General features: G+C 43.8%; 1 protein-coding gene across 4 annotated transcripts in view; it reads left to right on the top strand.

Annotated features, from left to right (window-relative positions):
* LOC147635444 (uncharacterized) overlaps positions 1-21,642 on the top strand; it is a 47,968-nt gene extending 26,326 nt beyond the window's left edge. For all 4 annotated transcript variants that reach the window (XM_086802708.1, XM_086802711.1, XM_086802707.1 and 1 more), the window contains exon 14: positions 21,221-21,642. In XM_086802708.1, coding sequence (XP_086658834.1) covers positions 21,221-21,288 — 68 coding nt within the window. In that variant the 3' untranslated portion in view covers positions 21,289-21,642. The remainder of the gene's footprint in view (positions 1-21,220) is intronic.
* Positions 21,643-23,057: the final 1,415 nt, after the last annotated feature.

Below are 23,057 nucleotides of genomic sequence, written 5' to 3' on the forward strand. Positions count from 1 at the left end.
TGGTTTTGTTAAGGATCGGAGCATTCTTGACAACATCTTTACCTTTTGGGAGGCGACAGCTTTGGCCAGGATGTGGTAGCAGGACCTCATTGTACTACTAGACTTTGAGAAAGCTTATAACAGGGTGGATTGGAGCTTTCTAGAGGGCACTATGAGTTGGATGGGATTTCCGATGGAGTGGATTCGTGGAGTCTCAAGACTTTATTCAGTATCACACTGCCAGGTTCTCATTCAAGGAGCCCGAGGCAATAGATTCTCCCTTTTCCGCTCGGTTCAACAGGGCTGTCCTCTGGCACTGTACCTCTTTCTATTTGTTGCCGAGGAGTAGTTTTCTCTCCGCCCAGGAGACTTGACTTCAGGGATTGTGGCTTCCCCTCCGCACGTAGGAGCAGCTGCTGGACTTAGAGTTTGCAGACGACACAACAGCCTACCTTGTGGGAGATGTTGGGAATCTCTAGACACTCGCTGCGGCGATTGAGATTTTCTGCCGTGCATCATGAGCGCAAATTAACTAGCACAAGACGTGTGTTTTTTTGGGTAGGGTCAGCACTCGCCCGACTTTGCGACTAGTTGAGGCTTTCTAGTGGATCCCGAGGGGCACTCCAATTCGCTACCTCGGTTGCTAGGCTGGCATTGACATCTCTCCTGAGCAGCAGCTCGCTCTGCTTCTTCTGAGTATTCGGAAGAAGCTTTTATAATGGAGCTCTGCGAGGCTATCCTTAGTAGGCAGAGTGGTGGTGGCGAACCAGGTACTACTTGCTACCATGTGGTACATCACTTCGTGTTGGGCTTGCCACCATGTATTGGCCAGGTACAACGTTTGATCCAGAACTTCTTGAGGGCCGGAAGTGATGGGCGGCTAGCCAGGGCCAAGGTGGCATGGAGAGTGATCATTCAGCCACGTAGTAGAGGCCTCATTGATCCCACTATATAGAGCCGTGCTTTGCTGGGCAAGTTGATTGTCATAGGACTCCTACCCAGTGGTGAGCCTTGGAAGGACTTCCACTTGGCCTGGATTTCATCTCACACTCCGAGCCTTGGGGGCCCGTGGCCATAGAGTACTGGATGGATTTTCCCAGAGATGCGAGCCCGTGGTTTTAGCCTAGACATATTCGCAGCTAGTCTACTTCATGCTTGGGATCATCTCAGGCCAGCCCTCAGACAGTGTGATTGTGGATAGGAAGAAAGGTCCTCCACACTCCACGAAGAGCTTCCCACCATCATCTCCGACATCTGCTTCCCACCATCACCTCCGACATCTTCGACCGCCGTCACCGCCGATGCCCTCCGACCACTTCGACCGCCGTCACCGTTGGAGCCCTCCGGCCGCTCCAACGGCCGTCATTGTAGGTGCCCTCCGACCGCTCCGACCACCGTCACCGTTGGTGCCCTCCGACATCTCCGACGTGCTGGGCCAACTCAGATGGCACTCATGGAGGCAACACCTCTCTCCTTTGCCGAGGGATAGCGAGATCCTCTTGAGCACCATCTTCCTTTTCCCGACGGAAGATCTTTCCTCTACACTACATGATGAGGGTTGGGACTTCAAGGAGGACACCCGAGGAGGAGATAAGGGGAGCACTCTCTCAGCAGTGGGGAAGGAGGACATTCATTGCAGCACATTCTCACAGAGGACTCTCTCTTGTATCATTCTTGTCTACAGTTTGGTATACAGTGTTGCGCTCTTGTGGTGTTTTGTCTCTCTCTCTGTGTGAGCGAGGTGAGTGAGTAGTCAGTGGTGGGTGTGGTGTGAGTGAGAGGCCTGTAGGAGTACTCCGGTGCTAGGTGGTGGTCGGAGAGTACGGTAGACAGTGTAGAGCATAGGTCTTGCATGTCTAGCCTGAGGTCGACTCATCCTTGGTGGGTATACTTCCCTGAGAGGATCCATGCTCCCTTTTCTCCAACCCTAGTGTTTGTGTCGGTAGTCCTTGAGCTACCTAGCGAGGACCAATGGAGTCATCTACAGTCCTGGAGTTCCCTAGCGAGGACGGGCGGAGTCATCTACAGTGTTCTAGTTGCCTCAGAGGAGCAACTTCGGCAGCTCTTGGTTTGGAACCCCCTGATCCGTTTACCTAGTGGCCACATGCTAGAGGCCCGACCGCATATATCTTGGGGCGCCTTGAGCATGGGACTAGCCAGGTCTCTCGAAGACTGGATTGCACACAGGTAGTTACCTCAAGAGAAGCAGGAGAGAAGCTTGATAGGGATCCGGGGTAGAGATAGGCTCAACATCGACATAGACTCAGCTATTCCTTAGGAGTGGTTGACTCCTATCCCAGATCCGACGTTGCCGGTGTGGTTAGGCGTGTTTACCAGACACGATATTCTTGTGGCGGTCCATGGAGCAGATGAGGACAATGTCTACTCACTTTCTCTAACGGATTCCATGGCAGACTAGAGAGATCAGAGCACCCTTGGAGGATCTCAGAGGCTGCACCTTGCAGAGGGTGAGGGTGATTGGTTTTCGGGCACGGGAATGGCACATAGATCCAACACCGGCCAAGGTGGCCAGGGAGAGACTATGGTGGCTATGGATTTGGGAATGCCGACCTCTCATGCAATTGCAGTGGGACCCGGGAGAGTGGACTTGGCATGATCCTGCAGATTGGGAGGAGACTCTGGATGCCCCCTTCTTTGCATATACGATGTGGCTTGGCCGCAGGATCCAGATGCCTGAGATAGATGGCACTCGGCAGCAATAGCACACTGGCAGTCTCAAGGCCTATCACAACACATACTTTCAGATTTCTGGAAGAGGCTTTGGGACAGCTTTCGGTCGAGATCACTCTCTTTCTTTGGCTGATGGTACACAGGAGTTTGGGGGTGGGTTCTTGGCTGGCAGTTGGAGATCAGTCAAGAGCTTGCCCGAGGTGCGGCCACCCCCAGGAGTCTCAACGACATTACCTTTGGGATTGTCTGAAGGCTCAACAGATTTGGTAGCGGATTCTACGTATCTTTGCTATGGACAAGGCATCGACCCGGATCATCACTTGGGGTACTGTCGCTTGGGCCACTAAGGCTAGAGTGGTCAAGACTTATGAGGAGGATGGGGGAGGCCTAGCCCTTCAGGTCTCCCACCATCGCATTGTAGCAGTACCAATCACAGCCCCATCGACAGGTATATGGTGACTAGGCTTCTGCCAAAGATGGGAGATTTGCGGCAACATAACAGCCTAGCACATTTGGTGTGCTAGATGCAACGAGGCCATCGAGGGTACCCACACTCTGCCGGTCGAGACCATTAGGAGCATTTGACTCGATATCATTCACACCCTCGGCGGTCAGTGGGGGACGCTATAGGGAGATTTTGACCGCAGGCCTGTCCTCTTCCTTACAGATAGAGGCGGTGACCCCATTTGGCATTACAGACCACTTGTGTGGTTGTTCCCCCCCCCCCCTCCTACCTATGAGATAGCCTTCTCTTCACAGGGTGGCCAGCTGGAGGAGAAGCATCTCTTTGATCACTTGTTTCCTGCCCTTATATGAGGCAAGCTTGTATCTGACCTGTCATGGTTGTACTTAGCGACTTGTGGCTGATTTTGCTTTAACTAATTGAAGGATCTTTTTTCTAGAAAAAAAAAAGAATGGTTGCTTCAGAATGGTCATACCTGAGATCTATGGAGTGTCTCCTTAACATGGTTATCATAGAATGAAAGATGATCTATGTCTATCACAAGAAAAAACTTTTCTTCATCCTCATCCCAGTGGTGACGCCACATGCATAGTGGACAGATAAGGTTGCACAAAATAATATTCTCGATAATTGAGATAAAGATTTACAATCATCACTATCATTGGTTAGATGCTCAAAGGCAACTCGGATCTATGGCAGTGGAATCACACTAAGGATAGAGCGACCTCATATCACAATGTCTTAAAGCTTTTATATTCCGTCAGCTCATCTCAGCTTGACTAGAACAATCCTTACGCAAGAAAGATGATTTCACTACGCAAGAAAGATGATTTCACTAGCATCTAAACATCCTCTAAACTTGGCTCGGCTCTGATTCTAGCTGTGAGATCCCTACCCCTCTATCTATGGTAGCGGAATCACACTTAGGGTAGAGCGACTCACTTGGGGCCTCATATTACAATGTCCTGAAGCTTTTCTATTCCGTTAGCTCCTCTCCGTTTAGCTAGAACAATCCTTACATAGGAAAGATGAATGATTTCACTAGGTGTTTTTCTTTGATAATTCTCACAAGCAAGTCACATCAAGTGGCTCCCTGAGGCTCAACAAGATGTTTCGACTCCTTGATTATGAAGCTAAGCTGTTCGTCCAGGTTTTTCTCATTCTAATAACACAATTTTGCTTCTTGGGTCCACTTGACCGTCCACTTTCCGATGTTTAATTCTTTTTTTACTTCGACTAGATCCATAGACTTAGCCTAGCCCCAACCAATCCCATGGGTCTAGCCTTACCATTGGACCTATGTAGCTGGTGTAAACTCACACATATTCATGATTGAAATTTGCCACTTTTCTCACACACACCACTTAAAAACGAGAGTTCACACGCACTCCTTTATAAAAACAGTCCTTTCAAAAGAAAACATACATTATATTGTTTTTTTTCAAACCATGCATATAATGTCACACATCACATAACAATTATTCAAGTAACACATAAGTGTCACCTCATTATTATCAATGTCCTCGCACCACGGCCGTGATTCTTAGATCAGGCCGATACGCATCAATGAGCCCGAACACTCTTGGACCACCTTGATGACTGGATGAGTCTTGCAATGTCTCACATCCATCTCAGCACAGGTACCAAATGATCCTAGGACTCATTTCTATTGGCCGTTACCTATCTGAGAAGCACGAACACTCTAGGAGCCACGTATGTCTATTACGAGCATGCAAACTTAGCTAGCACTACGCTGCATGTTTCACTCTGGAGTCGCTTCCTGTTCTAACACCAATCGTGCTAGGAGTATATCCACATTCAACGAGAGGGGTCAAGGTCTCGGACCTGTCTTTGTGTGATACATCCTGCAGATGACACCCACACGGCAATCCATAAACCTGTATCATATATGGTACCTTCACATGCTTCCAGAAACAAACATATGCAGCATACAAATACAATATTCCAAACAAATAAGTAGTATTTCAATCAATATACACAAGATTCACATCCGAAGCCGTGTAAAACATGGGAAGCTTGATGAGCCATATGAAAGACCAGTATGTCGACTCCCCTGAGTTTGGTACTCAGTACAATTTGGCCCTCACTTCTAAGCGTGGCCTTTATTCAGTACAGAACGGTTGGTTGTTCTTCAAGAACCTCCTCTGTGTCATTCGGGAAAAGCGATCAGCCCTTCTCCATGATGCCCATGACTCCTTAGTTGGAGGACATAGAGATATCAACAGTACCCTTGAGAAATTAGAATGGTCCTTTTATTGGCCAAAATGAGGCATGATGTATATTCACATGTTCAAGCCTTTAAGATTCGTCAAAAAGTTAAGATTCCACATACAAAGAAGGCTGGGTTACTTCAACCTTTGCCTAGTGTTTCACCATTGTAGATCGCTTCAGTAAGTTTTGTATGCTTATCCCAAGCAAGCATACGGCCACAGCTGAGGATGTAGCCCATCTTTTTCTCAAACATTGGTACTCCATTTGTGGTTTGCCTAGCACCATTACATCAGACAGAGATTCCAAGTTTACCTCGCATTTCTAGAGGGCATTATTCGAAAACTTTGAAACTAAGTTACAGTTGTCTAGTGCATTCCATCCCGAGACAGATGGCCAGACAGAAATCTATAACCAGTTGGCTTTTGATGTTCTCGAGTCATATTGTCATGACCAGCAGTCCAAATGGGAACATTATCTTCCATTGGTCCAAGCTATCTTGAACGATACTCATTTATCCAGTGTCGGACGGACTCCATATGAAGCAGGCTTTGGTCACCGTTTCTCTTCTATTTTGACGAGATTAGTGTCTCCATCTCTCGAGGCTAATAAAATGACGGAAGCATTTTCTGAAATCATTCAATCAGTTAAGGACCGCTTGACCAAAGCACAGGCAGCTTATAGCAGACAAGCAAATAAGTCTAGATGAGATGTCTGCTTCAAGGAAGGGGATTGGGTCTATCTGCGCATCATGAAACAGAGATTGAAACAAGTGGGCAAACGTTGTCCCAAGCTTTCATTCCGTAGTTTTGAACCTTTCTCAATAGTCAAAAAGATAAGTGATGTCTCCATGAAATTGAAGTTGCCTAATAGTTGGACAATGCATGATGTTTTCTATGTTTCTTGGCTAAAACCATATGTTGGACCAGAGAAGTGTTTGATGTTTCAGATGAACAGCAGCCAGATGTGGTAGACGAAGCAGAAGTCATCGAGTCTGAGCAGATCCTTCTTCATCGTTGGAAGCATAGTTCCGGTTGACGAATACGTCAGTTCTATACGAAGTTCCGAGATCGAGGTACCCATGAAGCCATTTGGCTAGACGAGGAGTTCTTTTAAGAGTTACCCCGTTGTTGGCGGACTACTTGCAAGCCATGAACTTGCCGCCAAGCTAAGCAGGAGGGAATGTCACATGCACTCTGCACTGTAGTGCATGGTGACAAGATGGCTCATCATCATCAATGCGACATTGTACATTATTAGTACCCTTTTAGGATGATAATTGTCGTATGCCGTGACTCCATTATAATCCTTAGTCGATGATAAGTCAAGCACGAGCTACGTAGGTCATTCTCGGCCTTCGACCGTTAGTCAGTCAGTCCAAGTTCCTTAACTCACTTGAACAGATGCATTCATGCATGTAGAGTCAATAGAAGCCTTAGGGTTTGCATTAGAAAGCACTCTGCATAATGCATAGCATTCATCCATTGCAGAAGCCTTCAAATAACGTCTAGCATGTATTAGGATTTATCCAGTATTTTTCCATCATTTATAGCTGTCCCCAATCGGGAATAGGCTCATATTGATGAAACCATTGGATTCCTAAGATCATATCACACCCCAAAAGAGGCGATAGAATGAGATCTTGTTGGAACGAGCCTTCTGAACTTCGAAGGCAAATTGCTGTGCCTTTTGAGATATGTGTGTGCGGAGACAAGGTGTGAACCCGTCTACATCGAAATGATATGGCACTAATGTGCAGCTCATCTTGTTAGCTAACTAGGGAGAGATGGCGTCCTTAGAACAACCCATGTCAAACAAGATTACAAACTGTCGGCCCTTGGCAGAGCCATAAGCTCGGATGAGGCTTTTTTGTGCAGCATCGTTGCCACCCTCCTACTAAGCATCAAATACCACGGATGGCGTAAGATACATAGAAGGTAAAAGGTGAACTGCATTTGTGGTAGTAGGCGGAGCTGGATTGGTGACCAAGCTCATGCCAGTGCTGGGAGATTGGTAGTAGCATAGCAACCTGGCACATTTGGCATGCTAGATGTAGCGAGGCCATTGAGGGTACCCACACTCCGCCGGTTGAGACCATCAGGAGTATATGGCCGACATCATTCATACCCTCCGCGGTCAATGGGGGAAGCTGCACGGAGGTTCTGACCGCATGCAGAAGCGGTGGGAAGCCTTCTTAAGACTTTGGAGGCCTGGTCGTTTCCTCACCGATAGAGGTGGTGACCCCAATTGGCACTACATACCACCTCTATGGTTGTCCCTCCCCCCCCCCCCTATGAGTTAGCCTTCTCCTCATAGAGCGGCCAGCCGGAGGAGAAGCATCTCTCCCCCTTATGATCCCTTGTTTCTCGCCCTTATATGAGGCGAGTTTGTATTTAGCCCTTCATGGTTGTACTTAGCATTTTGTGGCTGTTTTTCTCATTAACTAATTGAAGGATCTTTTTCTTGGAAAAAAAGGTAGGCGGGGTTGAGGAGCTGGAGATGCTGTGGCAACTGTGGCAGAAGGAGTTTTGGAGGCTTGCTCCGCTTGCCATTTGTGGCAATCCTTCTTACCATGCCCGATGGTATGACAAAAAAAGCATCAGTTTTCTGATTGGTATTTCCTTTGGTCCTCTGGAGGAAGATAACCTCCAGTGATGCTTGCTTTAGCCTTTTCCTCGGAGGTTTTCTTAGGCTTGGATTCTTTATCCTTCCTACCTCCTGAACTAGAGCTATTATTGTCGTCCTTCTTAGCATCTTTAGAAGATGCATTACCTTTCCCTGGCTGCGCAGCAAATTGCTGCTGCTGGGGTTTGGTACTGGACTATAACAACTGCTTGGGCTTGCCTCCGTTCATCTTCATTTCTTTATTTTGAGCAAGAGTCAAAGCCCGGTCATATTGTAAACTTGCAACGGAAGTATTTGTAATTTGAGGATCTTGTCACACACATGCTCACACCGTCTTCTGTATCCTGAGTTTCACCACTTTAGCAATCCACTTTAAGACTTCAAACTTTAAGAGATTGCGAGAGAGAGAGATGAAAACCGTACACTGTATGGGGTCCCGAATTACCCACTGAAGGGCCCCCTATCCCGTTATTGGAATAATATTTGCTTTATTACTTTGAAGAGACTGACGGTGGACCGACGATTAGCCAAACGCAAGATCTAGGAAAACCAAGAGTTGGGCTGAACTGTACATGGTTGTAGAAGCACCAATGATGTCCAATCTCGAGCCTATGCACGTGCACTCTTCCCAATGAATGTAGGACGGCTGCAAATCTGAGGCTGAGAGAAGGGGCTGATTGGGACTGTTCTAGACTATGTATGAATGCCGAAAATGATTATGAATGCTGAGTTTTACCTTCACCAAGTGGCTGTAGCAAAACAAGGCATATGAGGGTGCTGAAAACTGTATGATCGCTGAAAACGCAAGAGGATCTGTAGGCTGAATGCTGTAGATGTTGCATTTTACTGAATGAAGGCTGAATTGCTCTAGCGTTGATGCTCCTAGATGCTGATGAGGAAAACGCTGTAGGCTGATGTGCTGAATTCTGCAATCGCTTTATGCTCCTTGTGCTGAAGGCTCTAGGCGATGAGTGCTTCAAGGCTGATTATGATCTGAATGAATAATGGATGATATGCGGGGCTATTTATATGGACATATGATGCTGGTCAGCTGGCTAGAGAGCTGGCCGACTGCATCTGTCTTGGATAAAGTACATAAATGATGTAAAAATGTCCAAAAAATGTTGAAAAATATGGAAATAATATTGGAGAAATATTGATGATTGCTAGATGATATTTGAAGGTTTTTGCAATGGTCTAGATGGCCTATATGCATATGGAATGAATGCTATGCATAAATGCACACATGTCTTGAATGCTTCTATTGACTCTACATGCATAAATGCATATCTTCAAGTGGGTTAGGGGATTTGGATTGGCTGACTGACTGTCTAAGGCTGAGAATAACCTACGTAGCTCGTGCCTGACTTATATTGGATTGAGGATTACAATGGGGTCATGGCGTACGATAATTTTCATCCTAAAAAGGTACTAATAATGTACAATGTTACATTGATGATGATGAGCCATCTTGTCACCATGTACTATAGTGCAGAGTGCATGTGACATTCCCTCTTGCTCAGCTTGGCCGCAGGTTCATGGCTTCCAAGTAGTCCGCCAACAACTGGGGGTACTCTTAAAAGAACACCTCGTTTAGTCAAAGGGCTTCGTGGGTACCTCGATCTCGGAACTTCGTATAGAACTGACGTATTCGTCGATCGGAACCATGCTTCCAACGATGAAGACGCATCTGCTCAGGCTCGATGACTTCGGCTTCGTCTACCATGTCTGGTTGCTGTTCATCTGAAACATCAACAACTTCTTGTCCAACATATGATTTTAGCCAAGAAACGTGGAAAACATCATGCATCGTCCAACTGTTAGGCAACTTTAACTTCATGGAGACATCAGTTAACTTTTTAACTATTGGGAAAGGTCCAAAACTACGGAATGAAAGCTCGGGACAACACTTGTCCACTTGTTTCAATCTTTGTTTCATGATGCGCAGATAGACCCAATCTCCTTCTTTGATGTGGACATCTCGTCTAGACTTATTTGCGTGTCAACTATAAGCTTCATGTGCTTTGGTCAAGCGGTCCTTGACTGACTTCATGATTTCGGAAAATGCTTCCATCGTTTTATTAGCCTCAAGAGATGGAGACACCAATCTCGTCAAAAGAGAAGAGAAACGGCGACCAAAGGCTGCTTCATACGGAGTCCGTCCGTTAGTAGATGAATGAGTATCGTTCAAGATGGCTTGGACCAATGGAAGATAATGTTTCCATTTGGACTGCTGGTCATGACAATATGACTTGAGAACATCAAAGGCCAACTGGTTATAAATTTATGTCTGTCCGTCTGTCTGTGGATGGAATGCACTAGGCAACTGTAACTTAGTTCCAAAGTATTCGAATAATGCCCTCCAGAAATGTGAGGTAAACTTGGAATCTGTGTCTGATGTAATGGTTCTAGGCAAACCACACATTGGGTACCAATGTTTGAGAAAAAGACGGGCTACGTCCTCAACTGTGGTCGTATACTTGCATGGAATGAGCATGCAAAACTTACTGAAGCCATCCACAATGGTAAAACATTGAGTGTTACGGGATCCGATGGATGCTAGTAGGGTCCGTACAAAGTCCATAGATATGTCAATGAAAGGTCCGTCGAGGATAGGCAAAGGTTGAAGTAACCCAGTCTTCTTTGTATGTGGAACCTTAACTTTTTGATAAATCTTACAGGCTTGAACATGTGAATATACCATAGTAGCAATAGAGCGGGAACGGGAACGGAACGAAAGCCTCATCAGGGGAACGGGAACAGGCCACAGGGGGAACGGGAATGAGGAGGAATGGTAAGGGGGAATGAGAGAGAAAGAGAGAGGGAAAAGTAAGTAGCCTTGTTGCCATGCCTTGGAAAGTAGGAGTTGAAGTCTAAAGAGACTCGAGAGAGGAGCCCACTCGTGACTCAGAGCTGTCAAGTACACGCTACACGGACCGAGGAAGTATGCGGGCAGGCGACAATAGGGTACGTCTTTCAAGGATATCCACATGCAGCCCGCAACAACAGGTGCACTTTTTCTCTTCTTTTTTTCTTGGCCAAACATAAAGAACGTTTCCCAAAGGGGGAACGGCAGCCAGACGTTCCATGTAACTGTTCCCCCACGTTCCTCCACGTTCCCCTGGCCTTTCCCATGCCAAATTGTTCCTCCATGCATGTTCCACCCGGTTTAGGCATCTCAGCCTTGGGGGAACGCGTTCCACCGTTCCCAAGGGGTGGAAACGACGTACCCTTGCTACTATGGAATATACATCACGCCTCATTTTTGGCCAATAAAAGGACCGTTCTAATTTCTTAAGGGTACTGTTGATACCTCTATGTCCTCCAACTAAGGAGTCATGGGCATCATGGAGAAGAGATGATTGCTTTTCTCGAATGACACAGACAGTTCTTGAAGAACAACCAACCGTTCTACAGTGAATAATGGCCAAGCTTAGAAGTGAGGGTCAAATTATACTGAGTACCAGACTCAGGGGAGTCGACATACTAGTCTTTCATGCTATCCAAGTCCTTCCTCATGATTTCGAGAATGGTAGATTCCTGCACTGCCTGGATGCTGGCCTTTCGACTAAGAGCATCTGCAACTGGGTTATGCTTACCAGGGATGTACTCAATCATTCCTCCAAATTGTTGGAAGAGTTGACTCCACTTGGCTTGCCGATCACTCCACTGGGCACTTGGCATGGTTTGAAGCCACTTAAGTGCTTGGTGATCTATTTTTACTGTGAAGACTTGTCCATAAAGGAAAGGCTTCCAATGTTTGAGCGTTGTGATCACACCCAAAAGCTCTTTGTCATAAATCTTCTTTTCAGTGACATCCAACTTTCGACTATAGTAGGCTACAGATCTATTGTCCTGCTAGAGAACTGCACCTATGGCGACATTGCTTGCATCGGTAATGACCTCAAAAGGTTCATCCCAAGATGCTAATTTCAAAACAGGCGCTTCTGAGGTAGCTTTCTAGAGTGCACGGAATGCATTAAGCACCTTGCCTCTGATTGAGACTTTTTGTTTACGAGTCTTCAGTCTTCACCCCCTTGAGCAAGTCGGTGAGAAGTGCTGCAAGGTTGAAAAATTGGTGAACATGGATGCTGTAGGCTTGACAAAGATCTACGAAAGAACGGATCTCTTGGGCAGTTTGAGGGATGTCCCAATCTAAGATTTCCTGAACCTTTGAGAGGTCCAATCGAATCCCATTGGAACCGATGATATAGCCCAAGTATTGAACCTCTTTAACGCCAAAGATAGACTTTTTGGCGTTTATGTAGAGCCCATTATCTTGCAAAAATTGTAGGACTTTCTCCACATCTTTCTCATGTTGCTCTGTAGTGGCTGAGAATACAAGTATGTCATCAAGAAAGATGAAGACACGCTTACCAATAAGGATTGCGAAAATCTTGGACATCATTCTATTGAAGGTTGCGGGTGCATTTGTAAGTCCAAAAGGCATGACTACGAACTCGTAATGATCATGCTCTGTCCGAAAACTTGTTTTTGAAATGGCAGCTTTAAAAATGTGGACCTGATGGTAACCACTCTTGAGGTCAATCTTAGTGAGAAATTTTGCACCGTCTAAACGCTCCAAAATGTACTCAATCCTTGGCATAGGAAACTTATTCTTAATGGTGAGTTTATTTAATGCCCTGTAGTCTACACAAAGGCATGCAGACTTGTCCTTCTTTTGGACAAATAGGATGGGCAAATGGTGAGGAGGAAGGTTGAACGAATCCGGCTCGGAAGAGCTCGGATAATTGTCTTTCTAGCTCGCCCTCTAAAGTCTTAGAAAGACGATAGGGAAACCTGCTAGGAGGTTCTGATCCAGGGATCAAATCGATATGATGGTCCTCAGGACGTGATGAAGGAAGATTGGACGGAAGATCGTCCCTAAGCATAATGTCCTGATGTTTGGATAGGAGGTCTGGAGGTCTGCTAACCGTGGGACTGAAGATGAGATAGGTGCTACCGATGAGGTAGAGGCTCTCTGAGCATGAACATATGGTAGTGCTCCTTCCGCTCCCTTGCGAATAGCTCGTTGGACCTGGAGGTGTGAAATCAATGGGATGCCAAGAATGCTTCTATCCCCATGAATCATGGGGGCTCAGGAAAACCTTTATAGATAGTAAAAGTGTCCTGCCTCCAATCGGGAATAGGCTTATATTGACGAAACTACTGGATTCTTAAGATCATGTCACACCTCAGAAGAGGCGAGACAATGAAATCTCGTTGGAATGAAGTCTTTTGAACTTCAAAGGCAAATTGTTGTGCCTTCTGAGATATATGGGTGCGGAGACCAGGTGTGAACCCGTTCACATCCAGATGATATGACACTAATGCGCAGCTCATCTTGTTAGCCAACTGGGGAGAGATGGCATTCTTAGAACTGCCCATGTCAAACAGGACTACAAAGTGCCGGCCCTTGGCAGAGCCATAAGCTTGGATGAGGCTTTTCTGTGTAGCATTGCTCTCACCGTCTTGCTTAGCATCAAATACCACGGATGGCACGGAATGTACAGAAGGTAAATGCTGAACCGCATTGGTGGTAGTAGGCGGGACTGGAGGAGCTGGAGATGCTGTGGCAACTGTGGCAGAAGATGCTTTGGAGGCTTGCTCCGCTTGCCATTTGTGGCAATCCTTCTTAGCATGCCCTATGATATGACAGAAAAAACATCTGTTTTTTGACTGGTATTTCTTTTGCTCATCTGGAGGAAGATAACCTCCAGTGATGCCTGCTTTAGCCTTTTCATCAGGGATTTTCTTAGGCTTAGATTCTTTATCCTTCTTACCCCTTGAATTGAAGCTAATATTGCCGTCCTTCTTAGCATCTTTAGAAGATGCATTACCTTTCCCTGACTACGCAGTAGATTGCTGCTATGGGGGTTTGATACTGGACTATGATAACTGCTTGGGCTTGCCTCCGTTCATCTTCATTTCCTCGTTTTGAGCAAGAGTCAAAGCCCGGTCATATGTACTGGGTTCAAAGTTGCGAACTGTGAACAGGATGGTGGGATCTAATCCACAAATGAATTGATCCATCTTGGCCTGCACAGATAGCCCTAACTGTTGTGCTAAAGTGATAATATTTCCGGAAAACTAAAGCAGTGGAGACCCGTTGTGTCTGAGTCCATAGAACTCATCTGCTACGTGGACTCTTATCCTGAGGATCTGTGATCCTAGCTAAATGGAAAATGAGCAGCAAATTGATGAATAAACTGATTAATTGCTAATGATCACACTTACCATCATATTTACTAAAATTTGGTTGACTTCGAATGATGGTAGTCGATGTCGCGGACTGGTGGTTGGTGGCACCTGAGGCTAGGGAAGCTGAAGAGAGGTGCTGGTATCTAAGATGCATGGCCTCCTTTTCCCTTTGGTGCTCGAGTAACATACGTTCTCAATCAAGCTCTCGTTGGTGCTCCTGAGCGGCGAGTTCAGCTTGACACCGATCTTCTTCGATCTTGCGTTGGGCTTTCTCATAGTCATGTCTATCTGCTTTTTCTTGTTGCTTTCTTGCTTCAGCTTCTGATTTTTCTTGTTGCTTTCTTGCTTCATCTTCTGCTTTTTCTTCTTTTCGTCTAGCCTCGTCTTCTCTTCTTTGTTGTTCCATTTGAAAGAAGAGGGAGATGTAGTCGAGGGTTGCTGGAGGCGGAGAAGGACGTGCTGCTGTTGCCTCCAAGAGTTGGAGACGCTTCATGAGAAGCTGGTTCTGAGCTCTGAGTAGAACTATGGTGTTTGCTGTAGTCGGAAGAGCAAGGTCACCTTCGGGGGAGATGTCTTCCGGCTGATGGGTACTCTCCTTTGTAGACATGATACTGAAGTCGGTGGTCGTGTCGGAACGCAATCTGACCATCCAAGGATGCCCTCACGCTAGCATACGGTGTGTGTGGACAAGCTGAATCTGATACCAATGTAACATGCAGCGGAAATATTCGTAATTTGAGGATCCTGTCACACAAATGCTCACACCATCTTCTGTATCTTGAGTTTCGCGAGTTTAGCAATCCACTTTAAGACTTGAAACTTTAAGAGATTGAGAGAGAGATGGAAATTGTACACCGTATGGGGTCCCGAATTACCCACTGAAGGGCTCCCTATCTCGTTACCGGAATAATATTTGCTTATTACTTTGAAGAGACTGATGGTGGACTGACGATAAGCCAAACGCAAGATCTAGGAAAACCAAGAGTCGGGCTGAACTGTACATGGTTGTAGAAGCACCAATGATGTCCAATCTCGAGCCTATGCACTCTTCCCAATGAATGTAGGAAGGCTGCAAATCTGAGGCTGAGAGAAGGGGCTGATTGGGACTGTTCTAGACTATGTATGAATGCCGAAAATGATTATGAATGCTGAGTTTTACCTTCACCAAGCGGCTGTAGCAAAACGATGCATATGAGGGTGTTGAAAACTATATGAATGCTGAAAACGCAAGAGGATCTGTAGGCTGAATGCTGTAGATGCTGCATTTTACTGAATGAAGGCTGAATTGCTCAAGCATTGATGCTCCTAGATGCTGATGAGGAAAACGCTGTAGGCTGATGTGCTGAATTCTGCAATCGCTTTATGCTCCTTGTGCTGAAGGCTCTAGGCGATGAGTGCTTCAAGGCTGATTATGATCTGAATGAATAATGGATGATATGCGGGGCTATTTATATGGACATATGATGCTGGTCGGCTGGCTACAGAGCTGGCCGACTGCATGTGTCTTGGATAAAATACATAAATGATGTAAAAATGCCCAAAAAATGCTGAAAAATATGGGAATAATACTGGATAAATATTGATGACTGCTAGATGATATCTGAAGGTTTCTGCAATGGTCTAGATGACATATGGAATGAATGCTATGCATAAATGCACACATGTCTTGATGCAAACTCTAAGGCTTCTACTAACTCTACATGCATGAATGCATCTCTTCAAGTGGGTTAAGGGACTTGTGACTGACTGATTGTCTAAGGCTGAGAATGGCCTACATGGCTCATGCCTGACTTATCCTGGATTGAGGATTACAATGGGGTCACGGCATACGACAATTATCATCCTATAAAAAGGTACTGGTAATGTACAATGTTGCACTGATGATGATGAGCCATCTTGTCACCATGCACTACAGTGCAGAGTGCATGTGACACATATATACTGGGTTCAAAGTCACGAACTATGAACTGGATGTTGGAATCTAATTCTCGAATGAATTTATCCATCTTGGCCTACTCAAATAACCCTAACTGTTGTGCTAAAGTTATAACCTTGCCGGAAAACTGGAGCACTGGTGACCTATTCTGTTTGAGTCCATAAAACTCATTTGCCAGGTCGGTCATATACTGGGGTGGGAGAAATCCGGTCTTTAGGTCTTGAACAATTGTATCCTAGCTAAAAGCTGTGACACCTGTGGTGTGGTCTGTATGAAGACTAGACCAATGCTGCCACCAAGTGATTGCTTCACCTGTATAAGAGGCAGGGGAGTCAGAGTGATGAGAGGGGACAGGGTTGGCGTTGGTCAAAGAAACCATACTATACTAACTCCAGAGAAAAATCAAGCGAAGATCCAAAAGCAACAGTAGTACAAAAAAGCCAGGAAGGAAACTTTGTGCTTCAACTAAAGGCAGCATGTCCTAAAGGTGGGGAGCTGCTATGTGGACTCTGTCCTGAGAATCTATAATCCTAGCTAATGGAAAATGATTAGTAAATTGATGAATAAATTGATTAACTACTAAATGATCACACATACCATCATACTTACTAAAATTCGGTTGACTTCGAATGACAGTAATCGATGTCGCGGCTGGTGGTTGGTGGCACCTGAGGCTAGGGAAATTGAAGAGAGGTGCTGGTATCTAAGATGCATGGCCTCCTCTTCCCTTTGGTGCACGAGTAACATAGGTTCTTGATCGAGCTCTCGTTGGTGCTTCCGAGCGGCGAGTTCAGTCCCATGCCAATCTTCTTTGATCCTGCGTTGGGCTTCCTCATAGTCCCGTCTATTTGCTTTTTCTTGTTGCTTTCTTGCTTCAGCTTTTGCTTTTTCTTCTCTCCGTCTAGCTTCGTCTTCTCTTCTTTGTTGTTCCATTTGAAAGAAGAGAGAGATGTAGTCAGGGGTTGTTGGAGGCGGAGGAGGAAGTGTTGGTGTTGCCTCCAAGCGTTGGAGTCGTTCCATGAGAAGCTGGTTCTAAGGTCTGAGTAGAGCTATGGTGTCTACTGTACTCAGAAGAGCGAGGTCTCCTACGGGGGAGACGTCTTCCGGTTAATGGGTACTCTCCTCTGTAGACATGATGCTGAAGTCGGTGGTCTTGCCGGAACGCAGTCTGACCATCCGAGGATACCCTCACGCTAGGATACGGTGTGTGTATTCGTAATTGAGGATCCTATCACACAAATGCTCACACCGTCTTCTATATCCTGAGTTTCGCGAGTTTAGCAATCCACTTTATGACTTCAAACTTTAAGAGATTTGAGAGAGAGAGAGATGGAAACTGTACACCATATGGGGTCTCGAATTACCCACTAAAGGGTCCCCTATCCCGTTACCGGAATAGTATTTGCTTTATTACTTTGAAAAAATTGACGGTGGACTGACGATAAGCCAAATGCAAGATCTTTGAGGACCAAGAGTCGGGCTGAATTGTACATGGCTGTAGAAGCACCAATAATGACCAATCTCGAGCCTATGCACTCTTCCCAATGGATGTAGGAAGGCTGCAAATCTAAGGCTGAGAGAAGGGGCTGATTGGGACTATTCTAGGCTATGTATGAATGCTGAGTTTTACCTTCACCAAGTGGCTGTAGCAAAACGATGCAAACAAGGATGCTGAAAACTGTATGAATGCTGAAAACGCAAGGTACTCTGCAGGGTTGAATGCTGTAGATGCTGCGTTTTGCTGAATGTAGGCTGGATGCTCAAGCGTTGATGCTCCTATATGGTGATGGATGAAACGCTGATGGATGATGTGTTGAATTCTCCAATCGCTTATGCTCCTTGTGCTGAAGGCTCCAAGCTGATCAATGATATGAATGATGAATGAATGATATGCTCAACTATTTATATGGACACTTGATGTTGGTCGGCTGGTTACAGAGCTGGCCGATTGCATCTTGTCCTGCATAAATGGATAAATAATGTAAAAATGCCCATTAAATGCTATAAATGATGGGAAAAATACTGGATAAATCCTAATAAATGCTATATGTTATCTGAAGGCTTTTGCAATGGTTTATATGCAATGGATGAATGCTATGCATTATGCAGAGTGCTTTCTAAGAAACCCTAAGGCTTCTATTGACTCTACATGCACGAATGCATCTCTTCAAGTGAGTTAAATGACTTTGGGCTAACTGACTGACTGTCTAAGGCTGAGAATGACCTATGTAGCTTGTGCCTAACTTATCCTGGACTAAGGATTACAATGGGGTCATGACGTACGACAAATATCATCCTAAAAGGATACTAATAATGTGCACTGATGATGATGAGCCATCTTGTCACCATGCACTACAGTGCAGAGTGCATGTGACAACCATTGTCCTATTTTTCCTATTCGAGCTTAACTTTGTCGCAAATCTCTAGGGGTTTGCTCTTAAGGATTTCTCTTTCCACAAAGGTTTCTTAAATTATTCCTATCTTGATTTCTCAAGTCATTTCCCTTTGATTAAGGTACTTGGAATCTCTTGATTTAACGGTTAATCGAGACTTTCTCTTTCTAAAAAATATTAGATTTAATCTAACTATATTTGATACAACATAGTTTTTAGTGTCAGTTCTAGGTTTTTAAGCGAATCCTATTCTTAATCATACTTTCTTAGAAGGTCACTTCTCTTTCTTTCTCTAGAATCTCCTCTCTTTATAATTCTCTTGCTAGTGTTTCTCTCTAGAATTCTTTGTACCATTTCTAAAAAAGAATGCTAAATATTAACGGTTTCTAATCGAATTAGATATTTTCTTCCACTTTAATGCTATTTTCTCTCTCTACAATCCTAGTTCTCTTTTCTCTCTCTTGAGATCCAGGGCTACCCCTAATTTTATAAATAATTTCTAAGCATTCTAATTCCCTTCACTCATCATTTAACCTAACGGCTAATCTAGACTTGGGCTTATGTCAAATTAAAGCATTTAGACTAATTTTCTCGCTAGAAAATGATTTAGCCTAAGGTTTCTCCCATAATTTGATAAATTTATAAATTATGCTATGGTTGAAAATAGACTATTCAACATCTATTTTGCTAAGTCCCAAAAAGGAGTGCATAATTTTCTAAGGTTTTGCTGAGGTTTGGGCATTAAATTAAGGCAAAAAGAGATAAAAGCTAGACCTTAGAGGTCGATTATTTAATTATATTCTCAATTTAAAGTTAACCAAAATTGCTAATTTTAAATGTAAAATGATAAGAAAATTTTAATTTATGAGCAAAATTTTAATTTTAATGTATGTCCAGTAAATGAGCTTGAGGATCTTCCTCCTCAAAAACTCCATGAGTTTTTTTTAACTCTTCCCAAGGCTGTACAACTCCAAATCTCCACCTCTTCATAGGTGCCAGGCGTTTCATGAAATGCGTTTCAAAAACGTTTCTTTCAAATTCCAGACGTTTCAAAAACGTTTCATACAAAAAGGGGGGAGGTAGAGGTCCCAAAATTTATATATAAGTTTATAATATGTAAAAAATATGTTGCCTCCCCTACAAAACAATATTAAACATGCATCATTTACACATTAAAACATGTTTACAAGTTAAAATTAAAGAATCTGGGTAAAAAACGCTTAAATCATGCAGTTTCTAGGTGGACACAAATGAAACGCGTTTCATTGCAACTATGCACCTCTTACACCACAATTGACTACTCTAGCACTTAATACTTGAAAATGATGGTTGCATGCCTAACGTACACCCATAGTCAGCTCAAGTTGGTAGCCCACTATATCTTTAGACAACTCCACTTTAATTTTCATGCATCCATTTCTTTTCCATGCACTCAACCACCTTACATGCATCCACCCATACATCTAGTTAACTAACACATTCATGCACGGTTAGTTAACGTGTTTCATTCAGACTATGCACCTCTTACACCACAATTGACTACTTTAGCACTTCATACTTGAAAATGATGGTTGTATGCCTAATGTACACCCATAGTGAGCTCAAGTTGGTAGTCCACTATATCTTTAGACAACTCCACTTTAATTTTCATGCATCCATTCCTTTTCCATGCACTCAACAACCTTACATGCATCCACCTATACATCTTGTTAACTAACACATTCATGCACAGTTAGAGTCTTCTATCTCCACATTAATTCACTAGTTTCCTTTCAAAAATTAACCGTAAGGTTAATATTTGCACTTACCTTTAATCTTAGACTTCAATCATTTACCCATTCATCCTTGTATTTCAATTAAATGTGCACACTATTCACATCCTTAGTCGAGACTAATGCACACATATCCTTACATATTTTTACCGGATAATTCTCGTTAATTAATCTCTAAAAATTTCCGTTGGAAACTTATTTCTAATATATTTTTAGTATATTCTTCCGCTAATTTTTACCTCAACGTGCAAGGGGACACATGTGCGCACATAAATTTTTGCACATAGCAGCCATTTTATTTTTATTAAATTTTTGTTTGTTTAATTTCCTTATTTCTTAGTCATCCAATTTCCTCATTAAAACTACTCATCTAATGAAAAACCTCATATTCTAAAAAATATACATCGGTGTTAATTTATCAGTTACATCAAGTTTTAATTTATCAGCTACATCAAGTCTTACGTGTGTGTGTGTGTGTGTGTGCGTGTGTGTGTGCGCATGTGTGAGAGCATATCTTGATACAGAGTTCTACACCCACTATGGGGCATTGATGACGTTAGTGAGGATGTCGTAGTATCTAGTCCATACTATGAATAATGGAGTTGATAGTTATGTAGTCTTGTGGGTTGACTACCATGAGTATATAACATGCACATTCCTAAAAGGTGAATTTGGGCATGTTCTTGGATTCATCTAGGTATATATAAGGGAAGAGGGATCTTTACATGAAGCAAGTGCAATCTCGGGCAAGTGATTTTACCCCGGGAGACTTGATTCTTTAAAGAGATGTGGCTCTTCACAATAGTGTTTCAACTTCAAGGGGTGAATCTCTTAGAAGCTGTGTGTGTGTGTGTGTGTGTGAGAGAGAGAGAGAGAGAGAGAGAGGGAGAGAGAGAAGGTTCCCTCAAAGATTGTGTTGTTTCCTTTGCAGATCTTATGAGAGTTTTCTCTGGAGTGTGTCAAATGCTTTTGTCTGCAGAGGCTCTGCAACAATTTTGACTGACCTAAATTTTGCTCATTGTTGAGCTTGGTGTAATTATGATTTAACATTATGATTGCGGCTTCTAATGTCAAGCAAATGAGAGGTTGGATAAAAAGATAATGTGGACTTCCAATTCGGCATGTTCAAAAATTGTGGTGTCTTGAAAATAGAAGATAAGGATTATGTGTTGGTCTCTTGAGGCTGCATCTAATGTGGTGAACGATGGGCTTGACTAGGTAGCTATTTTGAATTTTCAAGGTGTATTGTTATATGTACAGCATATGAGATATTTTCTTGGGACAGGAGAGGGGTGCAATGGTATTCAGAACTATGATATCATAAATACAAGAGTGTTTTATTCTTTGGATTTACTACTGGTGTGCTGGTCCTCTGTGGTGCCCCTCTCTCTCTCTCTCTCTCTCTCTCTCTCTCTCTCTCTCTCTACCCCCAGTCTCATAGACCCTTGTAGCATTTGTTAGGCTGTGTTTGGTTGGGATGACACACCTGGTGTAAGTAAACGATCATCCTTTGTTATTAGCTTCTGCTGTTAACGAATTGTTCTCATAGAAGTAGCAAGTTCTGAACGCATTCCTTTCAACCTTCATAGTAAACAAAATGTGTAGAGACAGATATGAAGGAACTTTGCATGGTCTAGGAAAAGTGCTGGACAATCCCACAGTGGTTGCTGTGACCTCTCGAAGAAACTGCATTATAGAAGACTGCATGTAAGTTGTATTGTGTGATTTGATTGACCTGAGTACATACTAGTATGTTTTGAAGTAAGTGATTGGATTTGGATCCATGAAGGTGGGGTAATTCCATGGATTGTCATAATCAACAATTAATCAACGCCGATGATGCTAGTAACCTCGCACCATACTATCAAATTTGGCATCCTTGCCCATGACACTAGCCATGGAAGTAAACTCAAACACACCTCCGTAAGCAGGACACAAATAATCATTCATGATTTCAAAGGAATTAGAATACATATCGTTTTGAGAAAATTAAGCAAGTCAATGTCTGCATCAAATGTTGGGACAAATCAATCTTGTGGTCCTTGAGCCACCTCTTGCTTGCAAGCACAATACATGTGGGTTGCAGCTATGCCTTCTCACCATAAACAACATAATAACAGGCAAAATACAAGCCAAAAAGACAAGTGTGTATAAAGAGATGTAATGCTTCATGAACAAATATAAAATCCATGATTGTTAGTATACACATAATGTCATATTTCCAAATGAACTCCATGCTTATCACTATAGCTGTATGCATACTTGTGATAGTGACAAGCTGTGTAACTATCTCCAAGTCGTGTGCGAAGTGTATTGTAAGCAACTACATAACTTGCATTCACATAAAAACAAAGAAAGATCAAAGTATAAGCATCCGGATACAAATATAACAAGCCGAACACAGTCTTCAAGGAGTGTAGCTTAACCGGTCCTACACTTTTCTAAGCTCTCTTTCCATGTCGGACAAAGACCATGCTTAAACTAGGAGAAAGCCATTAGTAGCAAAAAATCGGCAGCTCACCTTGCCCATGGAGCGCTAACCCATGCTCAGGTAAGACTTCTTGCAATGGAAATGTGTTAACTCACAAGCTTCCTAGTCACAAACTTTAAGACTAATCAGCTAGACTTCTCAGTGTGTAAGCAAGGTGCAAGTTTATGGGCTTATGGTCTAATTGGCTTATGTAAGCTTGGAGCTTTTGGGGCTTCCAAGTTTGATGGTTAGTCCAAGCATACACTTTACAAGGCCTTGAGAGCTTGTGAGTTTTCAA

The sequence above is a fragment of the Cibotium barometz genome, chromosome 9 (assembly GCF_041138505.1).
Source record: "Cibotium barometz isolate CiBa-2024 chromosome 9, ASM4113850v1, whole genome shotgun sequence".
Classification (NCBI taxonomy): Eukaryota; Viridiplantae; Streptophyta; class Polypodiopsida; order Cyatheales; family Cibotiaceae; genus Cibotium; species Cibotium barometz.